The sequence below is a fragment of the Coloeus monedula genome (genome assembly GCF_965178545.1).
Source record: "Coloeus monedula genome assembly, chromosome: 1".
NCBI classification, from domain to species: Eukaryota; Metazoa; Chordata; class Aves; order Passeriformes; family Corvidae; genus Coloeus; species Coloeus monedula.
In genome coordinates this window covers 159288010-159315341 of record NC_138781.1, presented here as the reverse complement: position 1 = coordinate 159315341, position 27332 = coordinate 159288010, and the positions used below count along the sequence as shown (strand labels likewise).

The 27332-nt window shown below is 51.6% G+C and overlaps 1 protein-coding gene across 2 annotated transcripts in view; it reads right to left on the bottom strand.

The window, feature by feature from the left end:
* ARHGAP39 (Rho GTPase activating protein 39) overlaps positions 1 to 9688 on the bottom strand; it is a 103084-nt gene extending 93396 nt beyond the window's left edge. For both annotated transcript variants that reach the window (XM_082303087.1, XM_082303088.1), the window contains exon 1: positions 9627 to 9688. In XM_082303087.1, coding sequence (XP_082159213.1) covers positions 9627 to 9637 — 11 coding nt within the window. In that variant the 5' untranslated portion in view covers positions 9638 to 9688. The remainder of the gene's footprint in view (positions 1 to 9626) is intronic.
* Positions 9689 to 27332: the final 17644 nt, after the last annotated feature.

The window sequence follows — 27332 nt, the reverse complement described above, 5'->3', positions numbered from 1 at the left end:
GGAGGGAGATCCATGAGTCACCGATAACCTTCAATCACTTCCATGCGCAGATTTGTCTCCTCTGCAATTCCCTTTTCCAAGTTCTCCGGAACAAACCAAACCTGTTCATGGCACGAAAATATCCAGGCTCAGTTTTCCAAACTTAGGTGTTCTCCACATTCCATTTGAGGGAAAGGGAACAAAGAATGGAATTAGAATTCCCGGCTTTGCAGTGGGATTTGACGCACGGAGTGACAAGTCTTAAACTCAGCTTATTTATCCCTAAAGCTCCATTTTCTCCAGGATGAGCCCTCCCCAGCTGCTCCTGGTGTTCCAGACCTTTCCCCAAATCCATTCCCATCCCTGGACACGCTCCAGCCCCTCCACGTCCTTCTTGTCATGAAGGACCCAAAATTGATCCTGGGATTTGAGGTCTCTCAGCACAGTTGGGAATGTCACTTCCATGATCCTCCTGGCCACACAAGCCACATATTCCCACAAAATCATCCCCACAAAAGGCCCCTTTTTTCCATAGTTAAAAGCCTTAAGGAAAGACATTTGCACACGGCAGGAGTATCCCGATTTTTCTGTTATCCCTACTTGCCAAAAGGACGGGCACCTCAGAATTCCAAAGGCCACAGACCCCTCCGTGGGCTGATAAGACACTTAATAAACTGATAAGGCACTTAATGAGCTGATAAGGCACCGTCACTGAGGCAATGCCTGAGGAACACATGGAATGAGGCAAACACAACCTGTGGCTTAGAAGTCTGGATTGGGATTTTCCTACATGGAAAAGCATCGGGAAATGGAGGGTCTGCTGCCAAACCTGCTCCTCCTGCACATCCAGCTGGGCTTTTCCCAAGGGTTTGTGTTAATCTCCTGATTGGAGCTTCCCAAAAGACACTTTGGGGGACTCCGGAAATGATAAATTAAGACCCGTTTTCCTCCCTGTGTTATTCCATGTGTTATTCCCATGGGTTTTCCCACAAAAATCTTTCCCAACCTTGTTCTGTGCTCCAAGCATTACGATGAGGGTGGTGAGGGCCTGGAATGGAATTCCCAGAGAAGCTGTGGCTGCCCCATCCCTGGAAGTGTCCAAGGCCAGCTTGGATGGGGATTGGAGCACCCTGGGATAGTTGGAGGTGTCCCTGCCCATGGAATTATTTTTAAGGTCCCTTTCCAGCCCAACCCATTCTTTGACCTTATTCCCACTGCCATCCCAATAAAAATCCCCTTCCATGCCCCTGACAGGTGAGGAAAAAAGGGGGAATTGTTCAGGTGAGCTGGAGTGTGACAGAACAGGAATTATTCCAGACTCACTTATCGGGGTTTGGAGTTCTGAGCACAGGATTTCCCTCAATTAAAAAAACTCAGGAATTCCTTCTTAAAACAGAAAATTCCCAGACAGAAAATGTGTTTTCTGGATCACTGTGGGGGTTTTTTTTGGGAGCAGCACCTACTTCCAAACAGAAAATCCCCAGCATGGAATTGCCACGCTACGATATGGACTCCTCAAGGTGACATTCTGGAAATGTCGGAGAGGCAGGAGAAGAAGGGGGAAAAGAAAAAGGCTCCTGAAAGGATGGATTCGTTTGGAATTTTCCCCTTCCTGGCAGCTCTGACAGATCTGACGGCATCTCCTGGAAATGGCACGCAAGGTGGGAATAGGGAAGGGAATGGTCTCTGCTCCTTGGGAGAGGCAGAGGGTGCAATGAAAATCAATTTAATGTGGAACTAATGGAAAATAAAGAGGCTTTTCCATGTTTTTGTTGCCCAACTGCCCCATTTAATCCAGCCACACTTAATTAGGGACACACCAATCCGGAGGGAAGCCGCTCCTATCCTGGCACCATCCCCACAGGAGTCAGCAACCCAAGACTTCCACCCCAGCAGGATTCCTGAACCATTTGGACTGAATTTAAGGAAGGAATTTATTACAGTGAGGGTGGTGAGGGGCTGGAATGGAATTCCCAGAGAACTCTGTGGCTGCTGGAAGTGTCCAAGGCCTGGCTGGATGGGGCTTGGAGCAACCTGGGATAGGGCAAGGTGTCCCTGCCCATGGCAGGGGTTGGAACGAGATGATCTTTAATCCAATCCCTTCCAACCCATTCCATGACTCTGTGATTAAGAACAATTCCTGCTCCGTGGACGATTCCGAGTCCAGCAGCCTCACCCAACAACCTCCAACCCAAATCCCAGTATTTTTTCTGGGAAGTGGAAGAAAATGCCCTCCCACCTCACCCAGAGCCCGCTGATGCACTCAGAGATCCATGAGCACAGATCCCTCGATTCCTCTCCTTTCAAAAGGAATTCTTCTGTCTGGTGGGGTATTTTTTCCCTTTCTCCTAATTATTCCCAAATATTCCCAACCACATTAAATCTTGCCGAGACTGTTCTGTTGTTCTTTTTTTTTCAAGCAGCCCAACTGGGAAAGGGCTCCATGGAATTCCTCCTTTCCCTGTCTTTGAGGGGCCATGGATCCATGGATGCACTCTTCGGGTTAAAGGGAGTAAAGAAGCTTAGGAAGCGTCCAGCAGTCCAACTCCAGGTCCATCAATGGATCCAGAAAGCCCTTAAGAGGCAGCTTAATTACCAAAAAACTGAGGATACATCCATGCATCCACCAAACCCTTGTGTCTGTGCTTGGGGCAGCTCCCGATGTGTCCCTGAATGTAAGGAATTTAAAAACGGACACCAAAAAGATCAAAAATGACCCTGGATTATAGCAAAGAAGGAAGACGGGCTCTTCAAGGAGCAGCATTTTCCCTTCCGAGCCCACCTGGAACTCAGAATCCAGGGACAGCTTTATTTGGAGCTTTTGAAAGGATTTAGAGTCCAAAGAGGTCCCAGAAAAAAGCTGGAAAAAGGTTTTGGAAGAAGGCATGGAATGACAGGATAAGGGCAGGGTTAGGTGGGATATTGGGAAGAAATTCCTCTCTGGGAGGGTGGTGAGGGGCTGGAATGGAATTCCCAGAGAAGCTGTGGCTGCCCCATCCCTGGAAGTGTCCCAGACCAGGTTGGAGCAGCCTGGGGTAGTGGAAATTATCCCTTCCCATGGCAAGGGGGTGGAATTGGATGATCTTTACATCCCCTCCCAACCCAAACCATTCCACGATTCTGTGATTTGAGCGGTCCCAACATCCCAGACTGGCATTGAGTTGAAATTCCAAGGCAACCGAAATTCCCACGTTATTCCAAGGCACTTCACTGCCCATCCTCCTCTTCCGGACAAGGAACTGCCCCGCTTCCCTCCCATAAAGGATTGCACTTTTCCATGCTTTTCCATGACCTCTCCCAGCCGGGTGTGAAGCGCATGAGGAAGATCAATAAAAAAACCCATAATTCCGTAGCGGTGCTTCCCAAAGTAACATTTTTTTGACGGCTTCCCGAACACGCGGCCCTGTTGGAAGTCATTTCCATTCCGGCACAGAGGGCACAGAGCAGAGAGGGAAGATCAATAAAAATGCAACGAGGCAGACAGGGAAATGTCAGCACCTCGGGAAGAGGCGGCCCAGAATCCGCCGGAACCTGGCTCGGGCGCAAATGGATCGGGCGCACGGGTTTTCCGTAGGAAAAACACCATAAGGGAGGAGCCGTGCTTCAATCCAGGGATTTTTCCATGCTTTTTGGTGGTGAAGAATAAAGGGACAGCGTGGGCAAAGGCAGTCATGGCCAAAGGAGCTGAAATCCTGGGAAAATGGGAACAGGGTTGGGGGTGTTTAACCTGGAGAAGGGAAGGATCCAAGGAGACCTTGGAGACGTCTCCAGTGCCTAAAGGGGCTCCAGGAGAGCTGGAGAGGGACTTGGGACAAGGGATGGAGGGACAGGACACAGGGAATGGCTTCCCACTGCCAGAGGGCAGGGATAGATGGGATATTGGGAAGGAATTCTGCCCTGGGAGGGTGGTGAGGGGCTGGAATGGAATTCCCAGAGAATCTGTAACTGCCCCATCCCTGGAAGTGTTCAAGGCCAGGTTGGAGCACCCTGGGATAGTGGGAGCTGTCCCTGCCCATGGAATGGGATGACCCTCAAAGGTCCCTTCCCACCCAAACCATTCCATGATTCTCTAATCCTCCCTCTCTGCCACATCCAAGCCCAGAGATCACCAATCCCCTTCTCCCTCTTCTCCAGTTCCTCCAGCGCTTACAACTAATGAGGAAACTCTGCCGTCACCCACAATTCCAAAAGCTCTGCTTCAACCCAGAACCCAAACTTCCAACCCCCATTCCAGCCAGGAACAAAACCTCCCAGGATCCTGCTGTCCGTGACATCCAACAAGCAGAACCTTCTCCCTCTGAGAGTCCATTTCAGGCCTCATTTGCTCCAAGTTTTACGAGACCTTCCTCAACAATCAGAATTTTCCATGTCTTTCCCTGTGGGAACAGTGATTCCTGGTCTTGGAATGACACCACTGGGTCACTCCACTGCCTCTTCCCACCTCCTTCCCATTTATTGTTGGGAAAGACTCGACAAAAATTGGAAATAAGATTTATTTTCCTCTTGGGAATGTGGGGATGGGGATATCCAGCTTCCCGAGAGTCAGAATGACACTTTCAGCTCCCTAAAACTGGGATTGGCGGATTTATTTCCTAAAAATCAGGATGCTGGAGCTGGATGTGGGAATGTTTTTAAAAGGCAAGAGCAGGAGGAGGGAAACAAATCCAATCCCTGGAGCTGTGAAGCTCAAGGAAAGAGAGAGGGATGAAGAATTTGAGACAGGAGGCACCTCCCATTGGAACAGCACAATGTGATTCTTTCAGGAGGGGATTTGGGGATCCCTGGGAACAATTTCAGGGATAATGACAAATTCCCAAGGGCACTGGGAGGTCTGGAGTGCTCCACTTCTTCCTCTCAGCACCTGGAGCACATTTATCCCTCAAACACTTCTTGGCAGCTGGAATTAAAAATAGCCAGCCTGGATAAGTTGGAAAGTGGGGGGGAAAAAAAACTCCAGCCGGAATGTTTATTTTTGGGAAGAGCCAGAGGAGGAAGAGGAAAGGTCGGGGTTCAATGCGTTATTTAGAGCATGTAAGGAAATAATCACTGGAGCAAAAATGCAGGAGGGAGAGGATGGAGGAAGAGCAGGGAAACGATAATTTAAAGGATTTTTTTGAAGGAAGAGGTCACTGGAAAACTCTTGGAATTGTCTCAACCAAATCTTAATCCTCAAAACTAAATTCCCACAGGTATTTATCACCTGGAGCAAACATTCCCAATAAAAACTCTATAAAACAGCAACAGCAGCCACAGCACAGCCCAAAACCTCCAGATTTGATGATTTGGGATCCCTCCCCTAAATCCAGGCCCCTTCACAGCTCTTTTCCAGCATCAGGGAACGCGTGGTTTTATGGGATTTGACATCAATTTGACCCTGGAATCTGCCTGAATTCCCAGCTGTATTTTGTGGTTTGGATTTGGGGCTTTTTAAAGGTTGCTGGGTTATTATTTGGTTGGGTTTTCATGGTGTCTGTTCCCAAATTCCCAGAGGTGAGACTCCAAAATTCATCATTTTTCAGGAAAGGGACGACGGCACCGCAAGGCTCTCCCGGGAATGGTTTGAGGAGTTTCCCAAACCAGCTTTAAACCAAGATTATCCCATGGGATGCAATGTCCCATATTTGGATTACTGTTTATGTGGAAAATTATCCAGAAAAACTTGCCCTGGATCTTCCTAAATGTGGACTGAGGTGTCAGACTGATCCAGGAGAAATCAGTGACCTGGATAAGGAAAAGCCACGAGACATTCCTGGGATTTAGGGGATTGAGGAAGCTGCTCCCGTTCACTACCTAAAGCAATTCCTCTGTGGAATTTTGGAGGGAATTTGTATCCACCAGCACTATCAAGATTCCAACCCCCCAGGAATTTTCCAGGAGAAACCCCCCTGCAGTGGCAGGAACCGAAGGCCTGGAACTTTGGGATCAAGGCCTAAGTAGGTCACCTTCAAATCCACGTTTTGATTTTCTGGGAAATGGAGGGAAAAAAGTGCTTTAAAGGAGCACAAAGTCGAGGGAATCCTGTCCCTGAAGCTCTACCCGGGAAGACCAGGATTATCCATAGGGAGGACCTATGGGATGCCTCAGGGATTCTCCAACTTCCCACTAAAGAAGGTGGTCCACAGGACAAGATTTTCATGGAATGGATTCCACACATTCCCAGGAGGTGTGATGTCCAACCAACCAGACACACACACACGACATTCCTGTATTTTTCAGAAGCCTGGAATTCCATGAAATACCTTTTTAAAAATGATTTCGGATGATCCAGTGATATAAATGACTGGAAATCCTAAAAAGCTTGGACAATCCATAAAAACCACTTTGGGGTTGCATCCAGGGTAAAAAGTGGCTCCTTGTCATTGCGGCAGCAATGAATAAAATCCCAAAAAGCCAGGATAAAACTGTGAACTGGCCCATTTTCATGGATATCAGGAAAATCCACCATGAAACACGACCTGACTCAGGATTTGGAAAACCTTCAGGAGTCTCCCTTTCCAAACTTTTAGGGTTGGAGTCCATGACTTTAAGGGTCTTTTTCCAGCCTAAACGATTCCATAAATCCCTGACCTCTCTTTGCTCCCACCACCCCAGCAGCCAATCTCATGGCACAGCGGGACATTCCCAAAAATCCCTTTGAACCCATCTCCAGCCCCTCTGGAAAAGAGCAGCCTGAAGACATCTGGCTCACAGACAACCCAGACCCTGAATTCTCTGGATTTGCAGCAGGAAAAATCCAGGAACCACAGATTTGGGTGGGAAAAGCAAAGACTTCCCTGGAAAACAAGGCCCTCCCCACAGGCCTTTCTTCCCAAAGGGAAGCACTGAAATGCTCTTTCCCAAGGGGATTAATGTTGGGATTATCCTGAAAATCCATCCCTGGTTCCGGTGGGATGAGTTGTGCCACCCTCAGCAACTGGAAATTCCAATTTTTGGAGTTAAATTCATCCAAGTTTAGGCTTTTAGGCCTAAAAGTGCTCCCAGTCAGTGATCCCAAGATCCCACACTCCAACTCCAGGCCAGGTTGGAAGGGGCTTGGAAAAACCCGGGGTAGTGCAAGGTGTCCCTTCCCATGGCAGAGGTGGATTTAAGGATTAGGTGGGATTTAAGGCCTCTTCCAACCCAAACCATTCCAGGATTCTATAATTCAGGATATTCCATGGAAACCCCACGTGCTTCCCTTTGGAGGAAAGGGAAGGCCGCTGGATGCCTTGAACTCTCCCTCCTCCACCCATCCCGAGGGAGGGGGAGGGAATGCAACCCATATTCCCCCCCCAAATCCACATGGAATAACACTCGGAGAACTCCAAGAGCCAACACAAAATCACACAAATAATCCGAGACCCCACAGTCCTGGGCTAATCCACATCCACAACCAAATCCCGCCGCTCTCCCTTTTCCCAAAACCATCGGTTTTCCACTCCAGCAGCACCAAACCCAGCTCCTCACGTTTGCAATCCCGCTGGTTTTGGGATCAAGGAACATCCATCTGGGAAAAGACATTCCACGGAGGAAGGAGCCCAACCAACCTTCATCCCTGGATGGACACGGAGGCACCGAGGGAAGCATCACATCCCAATTCCAGCCCTGTCTGAGCCACCTGCTGCTCGCAGATCCCCAAAAGCTCCCTCCAAACATCCCAAATCCATCCATTTTCTATGGAAAACGTGTTGGTTTTTTTTTTTTCCCCCTTAATCCCACCCAGCTGCGTGTGCCAGGTGAGGCTCCGGAGCCCCGGAGCAGCTGCGGATTTCTCCGTAGAGGTCACTCAAGAGGTTGATTAAAGTGGGAATAAATAACAGGATAAAGAAATAACCCGATAAATTACTCAATAAATAATGAAATAAATAAATGAGGGAAGAAATAAACGAGCACGCAAATAAATAAGGAAATAAATAAATAACTCCACAACCATCCTGCAGTTTTCGCAGCCAGAGGGAAACGCAAGGCATGGGGGAAACGGCGCAGGGAAGAGGGGGGAAAAAAAAAACCCCGAACCAGCGGCTCCATCGTCCGTGGGAAAGAAATAAATCCCAAACAACTCTCCCCTTCCACCTTTCCCAAACCGGTGCATTTGGTCCTCCAGATCCCCGCCCCAAATTCCGGCGCTGCGCATCCCGCTGCAGCCAGCCCCCCCCCATCCCACCCGGCTCCATCCCTGCCCGCTCCCCTTCCCGGCGCATCCCTGCATCCACACCCACTCCCACGCCCCCCACCCCACCCCCCCCGCCGGGAGCTGCCCCCCCTCGCCCTGCCACACCTTACACCTCCAGGAAAACACCTCCTGCATCCCATGGGATCCATCCCGGGCTTCACCGATCCCCCCCCCCCCCCCCCCCCCAGTCCCGAGCGGGGAGCGGGATGAGGTTGGATCCAGCCCTTCCATAACCTCTTCAAGGGAGGAGGGTGGGATTCAACCCTCCCCCCCCCCCCCCACCCCCCATCCTGCAGAGGGTGGGATCCAGCCCTTCCAAACCCCTTCCATGGGGATTGGGATGGGATCCAGCACCTCCATACCCCCTCCACGGGAAGCAGGGTGGGATTTAACCCCTCCAGAGGGAGCAGGATGGGATCCAGCACGTCCATAAAACCCCTCAAGGAGAACACGGTGGGATCCCTGATCCTAAGGAGCAGGGTGAGATCCAGCCTCTCCATAGGGAAAACAGTGGGATCCAGCCCCTCCATAAGGAACAGGGTGGGATCCAGCCTCTTCAAACCCCCTCCATGGGAAGCAGGGCGGGATTCGACCCCTCCATAGGGAGCAGGATGGGATCCAGCTCCTCCATAAAACCCCCTGTGGGGAACAGGGTGGGAGCCAGCCCCTCCATAGGGAGCAGGATGGGATCCAGCTCCTCCATAAAACCCCCTGTAGGGAACAGGGTGGGATCCAGCCCCTCCATAGGGAGCAGGATGGGATCCAGCCCTTCCAAATCCCTCTCAGGAGGGGCAGGGTGGGATCCAGCCCCTCCGTAACCCTCCCCACGAGGAACAGGGCAGGATCCAGCCCCTCCAGGGGTAACCAGGTGGGATCCAGCCCCTCCATAACCCCTTCCAAAGGAGCAGGGTGGGATCCAGACCCCCCTCCCCACCACGGGAAACACGGTGGGATCCAGACCCTCCACTGGGAGCAGGATGGGACCCAATTCCCCTCCTTTCCCAATTCTCCCCGAAATCCAGGGTGGGGTTGAGCTCCATCCCCTTTTTCCATCCCCTTCCTGCAGCCACAAGGAACCAGGTGGGCGCATCCAGCCCCCCCCTCCATGCACCAAAATCTGGGAGGGGGGTTTGGAATTCTCCAGGCAAACCAACACCTGGATGCAGCGCAGGTGGGGATGCCCCCCCCAACCTCCAAAATCAAGGTGGAGACCCCAATACGGAGCCAGAGGAGGAAGGAACCCCCCTCCCCAAAAAGGCGTTGAGACCCCCGCAAAGTGATGACGGGGGGGGGGGTGGGAAGACCCCCCCCAAGGGCACCTCGAAGAGGCGGGGGCATCCCCATAAGCGCCATACGGAGAGGAAGGGGATGCAAGAAGGGGTCCCTAAAGGGGGCTTGGGGGGGCTTGGAACAGGAGGTGAAGCTCCCCCCACCCAGCCCACCCACCCCCCCCTCCCCAAATCCCCCCCTTCCCCGCCGCGATGCCGCTTCTCACCTCTCCGCCATGATCCCCGGCGGCTCTACCGCTCGCCGCCGCCGGCCCCGGCCCCGGTTCGGGCTCCCATGGCCCCCCCCGTGACCGACCCCGAGCCCCCCCCCGGCCCCTCCTCGCTCCGTGCCCGCCGCGGCCGCTCCCGGCGCGCTCTGAGCGCGGCGGCCCCGCCGCGTCCCCGTCACCAGCGACAACGGCGGCGCGGCCAATGGGGGCCGAGCTGGGGGCGTGGCCACGGCGGCGACACGCCCCCTCCTGCGGCAAAACCACGCCCTTATTCAAATGAGGGGCGGGGAGAGCTCCCCGCGGGGGATGATGGGAGGGCTGGGAGGGTGGTTTGGGTGGGATGCGCGTGCGCTCTGGGAAATACGGTAGCGCGGCGCATGTGCGTGGGGGGGAGGTGTGGCGTGCATTGCGCGTGCGCACTGGGAATTACGGTGCTGTGGTGTGCGCGTCGGTAAATACGGTAGTGGGGTGTGTGACGCGCACTAGCAATTACGGTAATTGTGTGATTGTGCGTGCGCATTTGGAGGTAAAGTTAGTTGCGTGGCGTGATGCGCACCAGCAATTACGGTAGTTACGTGATGAGAGCTTGGAAATACGGTAGTTGTGTTGGGATGCGCTTTTGGAAATACGGTAGCTGCGGGGCGCAAGAGCATTTGGGATTACGGTACTTGTGCGCATGAGCATTTGGAAACAGCGTAGATCTGGTGGTAGTGCAGTTGGAAATACGGTAGTTGCGGAGCGCATGCGCGCTGGGAGATACGTTACGGATGCGATACACACTTGGAAATACGGTAGTCATGGCGCGCAGGCGCGTTTGGAAACTGCAATTATGACGCGCATGCGCGTTGGGAAATATGGTAGAGAACACCTTTAGAATTACAGTACTGGAGATGCGCATGCGCGTTTGCAATTACGGTAGCGCGGCTTCGGTGTGCATTTGGAACTACTGTAGCTGTTGTACGCATGCGCATTTGGAAATGCGGTAGTTGTGGGATGCGCATTTGGAATTACGGTATCGCGGTGTGATGCGCTTTTGGAGCTACGGTAGTTGAGGCGCGCATGCGCATTTGTAAATACGGTACTCGCATGATGCTCATTTGGAACTAGGATACTTGAGGGCGCATGAACTCTTGGATATACGGTAATTGATGCGCTCTTGAAATACGGTGCCCAAGATGCGCATGCGCATCTGGAAGTACGGTAACTGTGATGCGCATTTGGAATTACTGCATTTGTGATGCGCCTGCGCCTCCGGAATTACGGTAACCGTGCGAGGCGCAGTTAGAATAACGTTGCTTTCAGTGCGCATGCGCACGATCAAATTACGGTACCGGAGCGATGCGCACGTTAAAAACACGGTATTTATTTTGCACATGCGCATTTGAGATAACGGCATTTTCTGAGCGCATGCGCACTGGGAAATACGGTACCGGTGCTATGCGCATCAGGAAAATTACGGTAGCAGCAGCGCGCACGCACATTTGTAAATACGGTAATCCCGTATTTCCCGAGGCGCACAAAGAGGGAAGACGAGTGGGAACACGCGTGGGAGCTGCCGTGGGCGCTCTGTGTGTGCACGTCCACCAAACTCACTCATGGGGTGTCCCCAGCACCCCGGCACCCACAGGTCCCCCGGGACCTTCACCCCACCGTGACCCCTGCGCCACCACGGGGTCTGTGATGCTCCCTCCCCGTTCCCCCTGCACCCCAAAATACCCCACTGTACCCTATGTGCCCCCTCCTCCACCCCTGTCCCCACCCCCTGTGGCCCCACATCCCCCTGCCCTCCATCCATATCCATGTTCCCATTCCCTCCCTGGTGTCACTGGAATGAGGATGGAGACCCCAAACTGGGAAGCTCCAACTCCCCGGGGCCCCCCCCAGAGCTGCGCAGTCTGCTCAGCTTGGTGGTCCCTGCTGAAATTCATCCTTTCCACTCCGAACTGTTTTCCCTCGATCCCACCACCTCTTCCCGGTCCTCCATTAGATATTCCCTCACTGTGATGTCCATCAACACACCCCAATCCCCCAAACACCCCGAGGATGAAGCCCAAAATCTTTTCGGGAGGATGAGGGACACCTGGCCAGGGTGACAACTGCGTTGAGGACACCACAAGACCTTGGAGCAGCTTCTACCCCGTGGCCAAAACTTCGGGAATTAAAGGAACTGGGAGCAGCAGCAGCTCATCAGTTTCAATCTGTCAGGAGGGGACAAGTTCTGTCACGGTCCGAAACCAACCACAAAACCCTTTTATTCCCTTTCCAGCCTCAGCATAATCCCTGACTTGCAAATTTTCAAGGAATTTGGCCGGCTGTCCTGCTGGCTGTCTCAGCAGGATGGTGCCGGCGTCGGCGGCTCCGCCGTGCCCGGGGCTCCGGGTGCTGCTCACATGTTCTTTTTTTCCACGGCTGCGAGAGACTCCTCACGTCCAACTCGTGGTTTTGAGGAGCAGAAGGACCCAAAACCGTCAGGTTTTCTCCTCTGAGCTTCTTCGGGACGTGTGTGGAGTGGGATGGAGGCTGGGAAAGGGTGAGTCAGTAAAATGTTGGTGTTTTCCTGGCTTCTTTCTCCCGCTCCTGTTGCTCTTTAGGTTTAGTTTTGGAAACATTTCGTTTTGGGCTGGTTTGGTTTTTTTTTTTCTTTCAATTTAACCTGATTTATACAGAATAAAAGGGCAGCTTTGTCCTTTTCTCCGAGCATCCTCATCTGAGAAAGACCTTTCCATTACCAAATCATAGAATGGTTTGGGCTGGAAGGGAATTTCACCGAGTTCCACCCCCCTGCCATGGGCAGAGACACCTTCCACTATCCCTGGCTGCTCCAAGCCCTGTCCAACCTGGCCCTGGACACTTCCAGGGAGGAATCAGGATGTTTCCGAGGGGGTTGACCCTCAGGGGTGCCCCAACACTCCTCCCAAATCCACACCCAGAGGCATCACCCCCTTTCCCGGGAATCTGGTGGGATCCAGACTGGTGGGATCCAGACACGGAGGCACAGCCTGACCTCAGCAGTGACTGGGTGAGCCCCAGTTATCCCAGTCATTCCTCACATTCCTGGGACGAAAAGCTGACCAGGACCTTTGTTCCCAACCCTTTGGAGGTGAGAGTCACCTCATGATCCCAAGCCAAAACCTTGGGACAGCAGAGCCTGGAGCAGGTGGGAACGCCCCCCTTTGATCCAGGACCCAGTCCTGGGATGGTGCCTGTCCCTGAGTCACCCTGGTGGGGAGTGTCTTGGGGTGGCTTTATGATGTGTATCCCATATCGCTGCCCTATGCCCAGGAATTAATTCTGTGCCTTTCTATGCCTTTAAACTGAGCCTGAGAGGAGGGAGGAAAAACTGAGCAAAACTTCTTCAAAGCAGTTTGCAGCTTGTTCAAGGTCACACAGAGATAGAGACTTTTTTTTTCAGCTGCGGCAGGAGAGGGAGAGTGGAGGGAAGCACCCGGCTTGCTGCTTTCCAGCCAGCTTTCAGCGGGTTTTTTCCTCAGCTCCTTTTCCTCTGGAGAGTTGAACTTCTGTTTTCCTGGGACTTTGTTTTTGACTTTTCTCTCTGCTGGATAGTTTCAACATCAGAATACATTGGGAGGATGTTCCACCGAGGCCTTGGCCCTGGAGGTGGGCCCACCACCCTGTCCCAGCTCCAAGGAGGGGGAGAGAGAGATCTATGGAAGGAAGGACTCTGAATTTCCCCCCAGGTTTCTCTCAGCAGAGCAGGAGGTTTTATCATTTAGCAATATTATCCTTTTCCTGTGTGTTAAATAAATAGTTTTTATCTCCTTCACTTTCCTTTGAGGAAAATTTATTTTTTCCTGGACCTGGTGGGGGAGGGGTGGTTGTAGCCTGCCTTCTCTCAGATGATGTATTTCTAAATTTGGCCAAACCCGAACAGGAGACTGAGCCGTGTCCTGTGCTCCAGAGGGGACAGGGATTCCCAGCAGGCACAAGCTGGTGTCCCTGTCACATCAGTGGTGGAGCACCTCTTCCCCACATTCCTGTTTTTATCCCTGGGGAAGGACAATCCCACCGTGACCGGCTGATGATCACTCAAATCCATCTGGAAATTGTTCATCCCACAGGGAAGGACGGGACTTGGAGCAACCTGGGACAGTGGAAAGTGTCCCTTGTCCTTGTCAGGGGATGGGAAAAATGGGATGATTCCCTGGGAGGTTGATCCAGCTCTGGTGGGTCCCAGTCCTGGTGGGATTTAACATCTGCGTGGATGTGGCACTTGGGGACATGGTTAAGGTCCCTTCCAACCCAGCCCATTCCATGATTCTATTCCTGGACACGGCCTCTCTTTGTTCTACCTGCAGCTTTTCAGGGAACCTCCAAGCAAATTTCTCTCTTTTAAACCTTGATTAAACACGAGATGCCAACAACTCAAGCCCATGAATTCCCGCTGTCTCTGTCACCATGGAAACGAGAGACTGTTATCTTTTAATATTTTTAAGTTATATAAAGGCTTGAAACAACTCTGAAACCCCCCAATGATTAAACAAGAGGAGGAATGGAAAAAATAAATGCTCTTTTCCGTCAAGGAAATGGTGGAAATGGATGATCTTGAAGGTCTCTCCCAACCAGAACCGTTTTCCATGATTCTTGTTTGCTGCACACACTGGGAATAAAATCCAATCCCGTTTATTCCACTGCGTCTCCACAGCCCAAATCTTTGAGTGCTGGTGTTTTAACCCCATCATTTGACACGTTGCTCCCTCTCCATTCCCCCCGGCCTGTTGCAAATCCAACCTTAAGGAATGAAGCTGGAGAACAAGACTCGATAAGGACTGGAGAGCACTTTTTCTTGGCATGATTTTTTTCCGTGTCGGTGAAGTTGCTTTCCCGGCTCTCCTGATGTTCACACAACCCCGAATAGTTTCTAAATTCATATAAAATCTTCATTTCCGTTTGCTTGGCTTCTCTGAAAGGTGTGTGTGTCCAGCTGGGAGGTTGGGCAATGTTGTTGTTGCCCCACCTGGGAGCGGGAGCCGCAGGAATTCAGGCACTGGTCACAAAGTCCTGTTAAGTAACGCCGGATTTTGGGAGTGGAAAATATAATTTCAGTCCTTGAGAGCCTGTACGTGAGTCCTCTCCTGGTTCTTGGGCAATCTTCCCAGGGAATAATAAAACCTGTGAGGAAAGGAGGGCACGGAGCATCCTGGTGTGCGCAGGCCGAAGGAGGCCCGGGAAGAAGCCTGGATGATTGCCTTTGAAGAGTCCTCCCTGTTGAGGTGACCAGGTTGTGCTCCTAAATCCTGATGGAATGGTTTGGGTTGGGAAGGACCCTAAAGACCATCTGGTTCCATCCCCCGATTATCCCAATCCCTTTGTCCTGGCAGCTTTTCTCCAAAAAGATGAATCCCATGTCCGTGGGATTTGGTTTAAGCAGAGCCATCACTCCTGAGGCTTTTCCAGGGTGGAGGGACCTGGGCTCCCTCCCTGGGGTTGGATGCAGCCCCCCAGGAGTAACAGGATGCTGACAATGGCATCCTAAAGGGAAGGGATGTGGCTGCTGGATTTGCTTCCTTCGTTTCCCGTGAAAAGTTTGATTTGACTGAAATCTTTGGAAAAGAGCCTGGAGTGACAGGACAAGGGGGAATGGTTTAAACTGACAGAGGGAATTTGGGATATTGGGAAGGAATCCTTGGCTGTGAGGGTGGTGAGGCCCTGGGCTGGAGTTCTCAGAGAAGCTGTGGCTGCACCATCCCTGGAAGCATCCAAGGCCAGGTCAGATGGGGTGGAGCCACCTGGGATCGAGGAAGGTGTCCCTGCCCATGGCAGAGGGGTGGAATGAGATGATTTTCAACCTCCCTTCTCACCAAACCATTCCACAATTCCCTGATCTGGGTGCCCTGGGTTGCCCCAAACTTTCCATCAGGAGGGGCACAGGGACACTGGGACCCCCCCAGTGATGGGATATGTTTTATGGGACTGTCAGATGTTTGGGCTGGGAACCACAGCAAGAGGATTCCATGGGAGCTGCTCCTGCATTTGTGTCCCAAGGATCTTCTGACAGGGAAGAAAAGTGACATGGACGCTGCAAATGGTGGGAGCGGTGGCTTTGGGATGCCTCAGGAAGGGCAGGAGGTGACAACACCCAAAACTGGCGGTCCAGGGACCCTGTGGATGGTGAATAATGACATGCAGTGGGTGCAGGACTGAGGGGTCTGTGGCACCCAGCAGATTTGCTTTGGAAAATTTTAGAGTTTGTTCTTGTTATCAACATTTTTGGCAGCATTCTGCTTTTTTGTATCCTTTTCTTTCCCCCTTTTTCACAATTTATGTTTTGTGTTTCTTTGCCATTTCCCCCCTCTTTTTGTTAAAATTGATTTTTTTCCCTTTTCCCTCTATTTTTGCAGGCTCGTTGCTCAATATTAATAATTCCTTTAGGTGGGGCTTTCTAACCAGGTGTTTTCTCGTCTATTTTTTGGCAACCTTTCTCCCCCAGAAGGCCTTTGCTGGGTGGTTTGGCTTTGGCATTTATTCTAGTGGGCCATTATGGATTTACTCAAAGCAGGAGGTTTTTGTGGTTTTTTTATCTTCAGGGGGTTCTTCCTTCCCCAGCAGCTGCTTGCAGGGTCTGTTGATGGATTTATTGATTGCAGCTGGTTTTGAGGGTGGCAGGATTATTTAATCAGGACATTTTCCCCCTCTCTCTTGCTCTTCTAAGGCTGTGTTATTCCCGTAGCTTTAGAATGGCCTCACTTGTGGGATTTTTATGGCAGTCAGGGCACTTGAATTGTGCTGTTGGAGATTATTTCCTTGTTGGATTCCTGTGCTCTGGTGATGCAGCCAGGTAAGAGCACTTTTTTTTCTACAGATTTATGAGTATTGAGGGATGGCAGAGGCAAGAAGTGTTGCCCGACTTCTCAGTGCAGAATTAAGGAGGAAAAATGGAAAATCAGGGGTCCTGATTCCCCAGGACATGGGGAAGGTGAACAACACTTTCACCTCCACACCAAAGTGCCATGAAATGAATTGTTTAGGTTGATTAAAGTCTCACTGTTGAAGGCGCCAGTAAAAGCTGGTTTAATATAAATTGCATTTTATTATATTTTATTAATATAAAGTTTGATGGGAAGGTCCACTCGACTAATTAAAATCATATCATAGAATAATTATGGTTGGGAAAGACCCCGAAGATCATCAACTTGCTACATGGCTGAAACATAAAAGGGAGCATCAAATTAGAATTAATTTAGAGTTATGTATGTGGACAATGAAGATTTAGGGAAGCTTAGCAGCACTTTAGGATTGTCTTATCATTGTCTTATCACCAAAGTGGTTCCTTAGAATTGACCACAATTAGAACAGGGACTGAGCCGTAGTTTCCAGACGGCAAAATTGGTTCTATATTTACCATAAGGAATTTAAATCTTGGAATCAGCTTCCCTCCACAACAAATTCCAAAGGGTCATAGAATCGTGGAATTGTTGAGGTTGGAAAAGTCTTCTGAGACTGAGTCCAACTGTTCTTGCAGCAGTGCCAAAACCACTCTTAACCATGTCCCCAAGTGCCACATCCATATGGATGTTGATCCTTCTCAGGGATGGGGACCCTACCACTGCCCTGGGCAGCCTGTGCCAGGGCTGGACAACTCTTTCCAGGCAGGAATTTTTTCCTAATATCCAACTAAACCTCCCTTGGCACAACTTGAGGCCATTTCCTCTTGTCCTGTCCCTTGTTCCCTGGGAGCAGAACCCAACCCCCACCTGGCTCTACCCTCCTATCAGGGAGTTGTGGAGAGCCAGGAGGTCCCCCCTGAGCCTCCTCTTCTCCAGGCTGAGTCCCCTCAGCTCACTTAGCTCCACTGTTTGTAGGGTCTTGAGATTACTCCCTCTACTCACCCATAATTTTTCTAATCTGTGGTCACTAATCATTGAAGTTCCCAAAGTAAATATTTCCAGTACCATGGGAAATTGTTTTCAAACATCCCAGCCTGGCCATGAACATTCCAGGGATGGAAGTAAGGCATGGGATGGTTTCTGCAGCCCTTTCTTTGCCTTGGCCGCAGCGCAGGACACAAGAAATGCCTTGGGCAGTGATGATCTCTGTGGAAAAGGGACCAGAGCCTGTTTGGTCAGTGCCTTAGAGGTTATGAAATGGGGACACAGAAGTCAGTGCTGAACCTATGGAAAGGAATAACACACTTTTCCCACTTCCTTTCTCTCCTCTTCCTTTCCCCTGCTTCCATCTTCTTTTTCTGCTTCACTGAGATGATTTCTCCTTAGGGATTGTGAGTGGTGTTGGGGAAGGAGGTTGGTCAAGACTGTTCTGACACCAGCAGACTTCATGAGTGCCCCATCCAGATGAGCACAACTGTAACCAAGCCTTAGTCTGGGTGAGGGAAGGGTTTGTGTCATGTGCTGGAAGGAAAAATTACACCAGTAGTTGTTGGGGCTGAAATATTTCCCTGAATAAGTCTTGGCACATTGGGGTGCTCATATCTCTGTTGAGATGAGTGGCTTGGCCAGACTGGACAGAGGGTGAAGACCAAAAGCCAAGGCCTGCTGGAACTGATGGACAGTAACACATGGATTCAGGCCATGAGAGGCTGGAACAGTCTTGGGAGAAGAAAGAAAAAGGAGTCATCTGAGGCTATGATGCACGAAAACTTTATTGAGGCAAAAAGAAATTAAAAGCAGGAGAACTTAATAAAATGGAGCTGATCTGAGGTGCAATGGGACAACTGTCTGCTAAGATCCTTTCCTTGCAGGAGGCTTGGCCAGAGCATAAAGGCCTTCCTGCCTCACAGTGGGAGCAACCCAGCAGAGGTGCCCAATGGTCTCTGGCTTGGGAGAAGGGGTTTGAAGCAGAGGGGACTGGACTGAGCCAAAGGGAAGATGCAGAGCAGGGAGTGGGAGAAGAGGAGGATGCAGATGGGCCATGCTTGCAGGCAGATCGGGAAGACCCCTTCCCTGCTGCCTTGCTTGGTGGCCTGAGAGCAGGAGCTGGAAGCGCTGAGCCCGTTTGAGAGCCTGGGCCCAGAGAGGCATCCTCAATGCCTGAGATGTGTTCCAGGGAGTGGGTGGTTGGTGTCAGGGGTGCTGCTGAGGGCCCTTAGCAGATGTAGCCACCCCTTTTGCCATAGCAGCCCAGGCCTCCCAGCCCGTACCCGAATCCATGGCCATAGCCAAGGCCGTAGCCAAAGCCACCAAATCCACCAGAGATGGGCTGTCCCTGGGCACTGAGTTCACTACCGACAGCAGCCGAGGAGGTGGATCCGACAGCGGTGTTCTGGGGGAAGGAGGTCATGATGGGTCCTGGCAGGGTGACCAGCACGGGGGAAGGCTGGATAACAACACGGGAGTCCTGGCATTGCAGGGCACAGGGCTCGTTGCAGCTGTTGGCCAGCGGGGTGGGACCACAGGGCTGGCAGCGGTTGTAGCAGGCCATGGGTGTGGTGTGGAGGGTCCCTGGAAGAGAGAGGGGAGTGAGGCAGGGCAGGGGTGTGGTGGTGTGAGGGGTGGTGATGCAGGAGGGTGAGGGAGTGTGGAGGCTGTTGTGGGGCTGTGGGGAGGCATGAGGGCTGCTGAGGCTGGGGCTGAGCGTCCTGGAAGAGAGCAGCCAGGGGTGCAAGAGTAGGAGGATCAGGGGCTTGAGACTCACCTGGTTGTCCGCAGGAGGAGGTGGAGAAGGCTTGAGGAGAAGTGTGTGAGGGAGAAAGGTGCTGGGGCCGGCTTTTATGCTGGTCGTGGAGGGGCGGGACAGCCTTGTCCCATGGCCTTGGGGCAGTTTTCAGGCAGCAGCTCTTGTGTGGCCCAACCTTGCAAGTCATGAGGTGGGAAATGGTTTCCTTCATGCAGTTCTGCAGTTTCATGTCCTGCTCTTGATACCGTGTCCATCTGACCTTGGCGGCAACTTTAAGAAGTTGGTATTTAGGTGGATATGATTGTTCAATGTGTGTAAGGGAGGACTTAATAAACAACCAGAGCTCAGGAGAGCTGCGATGTCATCAGTGAGGTCATAATTTGGCCCTCATGTGCTGTGGTTTGTGGTGGTCTTGTGAAGACTGGGCCCCTGTTCTGTGCCTCTTGATGTCCATGAAGCACCCAGGAATGCTGAGGGAGCTGCTGATGTCCTGGGGAGGTCCCTCTGGAAGACCTTGGAAAGCTCCTGGTTCCTGGGAGTAGTTCCTGATGGATGAAAGAGAGCTCATGGCCTTGTGCCTTGAATGGGATCAAGAGAGAGAGGATCTGGAAAACGAGAGGTTGGTCGGGCTGAACTTGTTGCAATGTTTTTGTCTGTTTGTATTTCTCAAGTTGACATGTCAATGAACTCTGTCATTTAAAGTGTGTTCCTTGACCTGGTTAGGAAATCCAGTAAGCAAACAACAAATCAGGGCCTGATCCCTTTTTGCTGGGGCTGTGACGTCAATTCCCTTATTCCGCATTCAAGCCGTAAGGTTTCGTAACTTATATTCTATAAATGCTTGTATTGTGTTCCTCTGAGCAAAACCCAGTGATTACTAACGGACAGTCAGTGTGATCCTCTTCCCTCCTCTGTCATGGTTCTGGTTTATCTTTGTAAATTCTGTGATTCCGTGTCCTTCTCTTGAGGCCGTGTCCATCTGATCTTGGCGGCAGCTTTTAATTCTTTTAATTGTGACTATTAGGGACCAACTTGTGCTGTTGAAGGTTTATGTCAGGGCAGGCTGAAGACGTGACCCAAACTTAGGATAGGTGGGGTGTGATCATTTAGGTCATCCTGTGGTACTGGTGTGTTGTGGTTTGTGGGTGTGTTGTGAGGAGTTGTCCCCAGTTTCTCTGAGGCCTGACAGGCTGCTCTGGGCTTTGCAGCTGCTCCATGTAGGAGGTGCTGCCCTGTTGCAGTGGGGATTTCTGCAACATGAGTAGGACAGCGTGGCCCGTGGAAAAAATTCGGGACGGATTCTTGGTAGATGTTTTTCAGAGATTTTTATTCTCCAGCCGCATGGCCGGCGTCCTGCCAAAGAACTCCCACAATCACTCCAGCAGGGTCTTTGCCCGGCAGGGGAACACAAAATAACCAATGGGGAACAGGATTGACCAGAGAGTGGGGAAACCCCGTAGGTCATGCTTCTACCCCAGGGTTCCCTCCCCCAGGACCACATGGCAGGGAGGAGGAATCCCAACACTTCACCCTTTTGTTTTAACTAAAAGAGATGTAAAACGTAACACTGAAAACAACTGGATAAACGTAAGATAACAAGAAGAGTTTCATAAGGAAACAAGCAACCCTCCTGAGTCTCTAAATGTCCAAATAGATTTTTTCTCTGGAACATCTTAGCGCTGGCAGAATGGAGACAGGACTCTCTGAGCGTGCTTTGTGGGGAAACTGAGGGAGGAGTGGGTTTCTTCTATTTGTGCCTGTTGGAACGCTAAACAACAATAGTTGATTCCTCCGATCCCCCCCTTTCATCCCCCACTTGGCATTGGAAAGGGATTTTTGGGAGAACAATTGGTAAAGGTAGGGTTTTGTGAGGGAAACCATGGGTGGAAAAATGGATTGGGAATACACTGGTGATAAAAGGATATAGGATAAAAGGGAAAGGTAGGATTGGGAGAGGGAGACTCTATGGGCTGCTTATAATGGGGATATTGTCTGACATGACTACGATTTGCAGCATATATACTGCCTTTTACAGAAACACCACTAGGCCCGGTAACATTTGCTGCTTGCAGGCCTTTCCTTCCTTGAATAATCCTGAACTCTATCACTTCTCCGTCTCCTAAGCTTGGGATATATTTTTTGGGGTTATTCTTCATAATGGCAGTACGATGAATGAATACGTCTTCCTTGTTGTCACATCTCGTTATAAAACCATAATTTTGTTTGTCATGATACCATTTTACTATTCCTAAAACCTTAGCTACGATGATTTTTTTCTGTTTTCCGTGTTGGTGCTGTTTTCTGTCTTGCTGTGTTCTTGCTTTCACTTTCACTTTTTCTCGCTCCTGCATTGGGGCCATCGGGGCCGCTCGTGCCTGTGTGCTCTCACCGTGGGGTTTCGACTTTTTGGGGCCACGTGGGCCGGGTGGGGCTGTGCTGCTCAGCTCCTTACACGCAGCTGGTGCCACCACTTCTGGTCACAGCTGTGCTGTGGCTGCCTGGTGCCATGCCAACGTTTTGGCCAGGCCCCTGTGCGGTGGCCCCGCCGTGCCGTGCAAATGGCTCTGTCGTGGCGTGAGCCTGGGCTTTTCGTGGCTCCGCCCTGCCGCCATCACCGCTGGCCGCCGCCTGCGCGTCGCCCCTCTTGGCCGGGTGTTCGCGGGGCTCGCTCCACCACATGCGGCGTGGGGCCAAGCGGGCACTGCCGGGTCACGCCGCTCCCGCCACGCCTGTTTCCACTGCCGACACCACGGCTCGGGCCACTCTGCCCACGCACGGGAACTGCCTCGCTGCTGCTCGCAAAGCACTCGGTGCGTGTGGCCGCAGTCTCGTGGTCCCTGAGGCACGTTTACCTTTGCAAGGACGCAGCTGATATTGTTCAACAGTCTCTGTAATTAAGTAATATTCACGGAAATATTCTTCCATAGGCATATATTTTGACTAAGAAATTAACTGTGTCCAAACATTCTTCCCAAAGTCTTTGGTAAGAATCAATTCCCAAGAAATGTAGAAAAAGTTTTTAAACAACCGTGCAAGGAAGTGTGTCAGTTCTTTTTGAGTTTGAATTAAGCTAAAATTTACATATCATTGTTCAAGAATCTTTTCAAGTTTAAGATAAATGTCCTGATGGAGCTCGGAGAGCCTCGATTTTGTCCACAGTGCCTCCATAGTTTATGGAACGGCAAAACAAAAGCAGAAGAGAGATCCAGTAAGTTTCTTTACTCACGAATTTTTGGGGATCTTCAAAATCTTGATTGTTTCACAGTTGCTGACTCCAGAGAATGGTTATGCCTGCATTCCATACCATTTGTTGCAGCGGGCATTTCTGCAACATGTGTAGGACAGCGAGGCCCATGGAAAAAATTAGGGACTGATTTTTGATAGATGTTTTAGAGCTCTTTATTCTCCAGCCGGATGGCCGGTGTCCTGCCGAAGAACTCCGGCAATCACGGGACCAGCAGGGTCCTTCCCTGTGCAGGGGAACACAAAACAACCAATGGGGAACGAGTTTGACCAGGGAGTAGGGAAACCCTGTGCCTCTACCCTAGGGTCCCCTCCCCCCAGACTCCAGGCCATGGGGGAGGAACCCCAACATTGCCTCTTCCATTGCATTCCCTCCTTCCTCTCATTTCTCCCATCTGGCAAAGCCTGATATGAAACCTTGTCTTTCACACTGGTTGCGCTCTTTGGGTTTCTTAGTTCCCCTCTTGATTTGAAGGTTTTGCTATCCAGGGCATTTTGGGTCTTTACTTGCACTGAGGTGTGATGTCACTTCTGTGGGCGAGGTCTGATTGTCAGAAAGAGGATTTGGAGGGGTCCCAATGTTCTTGGAGGTGAGCATTGCACAGTCCTTGACAACCCGAGCAAGTCTGAGTTGGATCAGTGCCCAAAGTGGCCTGAAGTGTCTGAAGGACTGGCCCTAAAGGCTTGTGGTCAGTGTCCCAAAGTCCAGATGGCAGCAAGGCTGCAGTGCTGTAGCCCAGGAGTTGGATCCACTGGGCCAACACTGAAAACCTGACGGGTTCTGGACATTTGCTGGACTTCAGCAAGGGCAGCTTGCCAGGGCTATTTCTTGAGGGGGAGTCATCCCAGGTAGGAAGGAATGTCTGGGTGTCACTTGGAACAATTGTTTTCTTCTCTGAAAAAGCCTTTGTGGTTCTGGGTTAGAAGAAATGGGGCAGGAGGTGTCCCTGTATCATTGTGGGAACAGGGACGCCAAGTCTTCAGGTCAGGATTGGGAAAAATGTTATGACCAAGCAGGGAGAGGTGACTCTTGCTGTATGTTTAGCAGTGGTGAGGTCCCATGTGAGGGGTTGTGGGCAGTCCTGGGCTCCCCAGTGTGGAAATGAAGTTGATTTAGTGAATCAAGACCATTTCAGGGCCAGCAATAGGCCCTGAAAAGGGGCTGGAGGAGCTTTCCTAGAGGAGAGACTGTGAGAGCTGGGACTCCCACGTCCTGAAGGGTGGACAGAAGGGTGTCATCAGTGTGTTCAAATCTCTGATAGCAGGGAATGAAGTTGAGGGAGCATGGCTGTTCTCAGCAGTGCACATGTGGCAGACAAGAGGCCTTGAGCACAAGAGATGGAATTATATGGGAAAAGCAGGCAAGAATTTTTCAGTGTGCGGTTGGTTCCAGAGTGGAAGAGGTGGTGGAGACTGTGCCGGGAGACCAAAACATGAACTGTCCAAGGTCCTGGAAATTCTGCTCCTGCTCGTCTTGCTTGAGCAGAAGGGAATGAAGCACTTGCACTCCAGAGTTCCTGCCCAAGTGGAAGGTTTTATGAGTGTTTGTTTGGAGGGCTTGAGGGCTTCCCTGCTGGGAAGAGAGTTTGTCAAGTGTGGGGTGGTGGAGAGAGACTTTGCCAGAGCCATGAGCAGGAGAGAACTGTTGTGTCAAAGCCTTTGGTGTAGCAGGTGTTGGGCTTGAATAATGTTATGGAAGGTTCTGCCCCTTCTCTGCCTCCCGTGCCAGTCTTGGTTGTTACTGGTGGTGACAGATTTCCTAGAGAAAAGTGTTTGTGCCCCTTTTCCTTTCACCAATGTCCTGTTGAGCCCAGGCACTGTGATGGATGATGATGTGAGACCATTGGAATTCAAGAAGCAAGAGGAGGCATTTCAGGCTTTGATGCAGAAAAACTTTATTGAGGCAAAAGAATGAAGAGAAAGGAGAAAGAAGTAGAAGGGATTGAGTGTGAGGTGCGAGTAGGGCGAGGATCAGCCGAGGTGCTTTACTTGCAGGAGCTGTTGCCAGAGCACCGAGCTGGTGATGCCAAGGGCCCTTAGCAGATGTAGCCGCCCCTTCTGCCATAGCAGCCCAGGCCTCCCAGCCCATAGCCAAATCCACGGCCATAGCCAAGGCCAGAGCCAAAGCCACCAAATCCACCAGAGATGGGCTGTCCCTGGGCACTGAGTTCACTACCAACAGCAGCCGAGGAGGTGGATCCAACAGCGGTGTTCTGGGGGAAGGAGGTCATGATGGGTCCTGGCAGGGTGACCAGCACAGGGGAAGGCTGGATGACAACACGGGAGTCCTGGCATTGCAGGGCACAGGGCTCGTTGCAGCTGTTGGCCAGCGGGGTGGGTCCGCAGGGGCGGCAGACGTCGTAGCAGGCCATGGGTGTGGTGTGGATGGTCCCTGAAAGAGAGTGAGCGTGAGGCTGGGAGGGGGTGAGGGGCTGTGTATCAGGAGAGGAGGGAGTGTGGAGGCTGTTGTGGGGCTGTGTGGAGGCATGAGGGCTGCTGAGGCTGGGGCTGAGGGTGCTGGAAGAGAGGGGCCAGGGTGGTAGTATCAGGAGGGTCAGGGGCTTGAGACTCACCTGGTTGTCAGCAGGAGCAGGAGGAGAAGGCTTGAGGAGAAGTGTGTGAGGGAGAGAGGCACTGGGCCGGCTTTTATGCTGGTTGTGCAGGGGCGGGACAGTGTTGTCCCGTGGCCTTGGGGCAGTTTTCAGGCAGCAGCTCTTGGCTGGCCCAGCCTGGTGAGTCCTGAGGTGGTGAGTGTTTTCCTTCCTGAAATTCTGCAGTTTCATGTCCTTTCCTTGAGGCTGTGTCCATCTGACCTTGGCGGCACCTCTGAATTGCCAGAATTAGAGACCAGTGTGTGGTTGTTGATGGTGTGTGTCAGGGCACGTAGAAGATGCAGCCAAAGCTGAGGAGAATTGTGGTGTCATCCGAGGTCACTCCATGGCATATTGAGAACATGTCCTATTTGCATCCTTGCCTTCTGCCTGAAAGAACTCCCAGCTCTCTCAGCTTCTCCCTGTTGTAAGGACAGTCCAGACCACAACCCTCTGGGCTCAGTCCTTCAGACCCTTCTCAGGCCACTGCAATGGACACCTTGATTTTCCTGGGTTGTTGAGGATCGTGCAATAGTCGCCTCCAAAAGCCCTGGGCAATTTCCAAATCCTCTTTCAGACAATCAGTCATTGCCCAGAGAACTGATCTCACTCCTCAACACTCAGCCCAAGTCAAGATGCAAAAGACCTTGAATACTGAAACCTTACAGACAAGATGGAAACAAAGACACCCCCAGAGCACAACCAATGGTAAAGGCGATGCCTCCAGTCAGGCTTTGGCAGCTGGGAAGATTGCATGGAGACAGGAAATGGGATGGAAGGGACAACACCATCTACTTGCAACAGCTGCAAAGGCCAGAGCAGGCTGTCAGGGCTGCGAGAGACTGGGGGCAATTTGTCACAACACAGCCTCAAACCACGGCAACCTGGTGCCACAGGATGACCTCAGTGATGACACCGCACTTCTGCAAAGCTTTGGTCATCCTGTGCCCAAATTTGGTCGTCTTGTGCCTGAGACCAGAATTTGGTCTCTAAAATGCACACTTAAAGGCTGCCGCCAAGGTGAGATGGACACAGGCTCAAGAGAAGAGCATGGAATCTCAGAATTCCACAAAGAAATGCCTGAATAATGGCAGAGGAGGAAAGGGGCGATTGTTGAGCGTGCATTAGTAATTACTGGTTCTTGGCTAAGATGAGCATAATACTAAGACTTCTATCCTTCAAGTTATGAATCCTTATGGCTTGAATGCGGAATACACGGATTGATGTCAGAGACCAGCCTGGGAACAAAGGGAACGGCCCAATTTGTTGTTTATTTCTAAGATGACTTAATGCGGTCAAGAAATACACTTTAAATTACATCCTACGTTTGTTGTGTAAATTTCAGAAATCCAAGTTGGCCATAACAATGCAACGAGTTCAGCCTGAACAGCCTCTCTTTTTCCAGATCCTCTCCCTTGATTCTATTCAAGACACGAGGGCATAAGCTCTCATTCATCCATCAGCAAGTGCTCCCAAGCACTGGGACCTTTACAAGCTATTGCACAGTGGCCTCCCCAGGACATCAGCAGCTCCCTCAGCATTCCTGGGTGCCACACAATGACTGATGGACATGCAGTGGCACAGAAGAGGAGCCCAGTCTTCAGAAGACATCCACAAACCGGAGCACATGAGTGCCACAAAATGACGTCACCGATGACACTGCAGGTCTTCTGGGCTCTGGCTGTTCATTCAGCCCTCCCTGGCACACGTTGAACAATCAAATCCACCCAAATATCAACTTCTTAAAGTTGCCGCCATGGTCAGATGGACACAGCCTCAGGGGCAGGACGTGGAATTGCAGTATTATGTGAAGGAAAACATTCCCCAGCTCGTGACTTCCAAGGTGGGCCACACATGAGCTGCTGCCTGCAAAATGCCCCAAGGCCATGGGACAAGGCTGCCCCACCCCCTCCAGGACCAGCATAAAAGCGGCCCAGCAGCTCTCTCCCTCACACCCTTCTCCTCAGGCCTTCTCCTCCTGCTCCTGCGGACAACCAGGTGAGCCTCAAGTCCCTGACCCTCCTGATCCTGAATCCCTGGACCCTCTCTTCCAGCATGCTCAGCCCCAGCCTCAGCAGCCCTCATGCCTCCCCACAGCCCCACAACAGCCTCCACACTCCCTCACCCTCCTGCATCACCGCCCCTCACACCCCCACACCCCTGCCCTGCCTCACTCCCCTCTCTCTTCCAGGGAACCCCCATGGCCTGCTACAACCGCTGCCAGCCCTGTGGTCCCACCCCGCTGGCCAACAGCTGCAACGAGCCCTGTGCCCTGCAA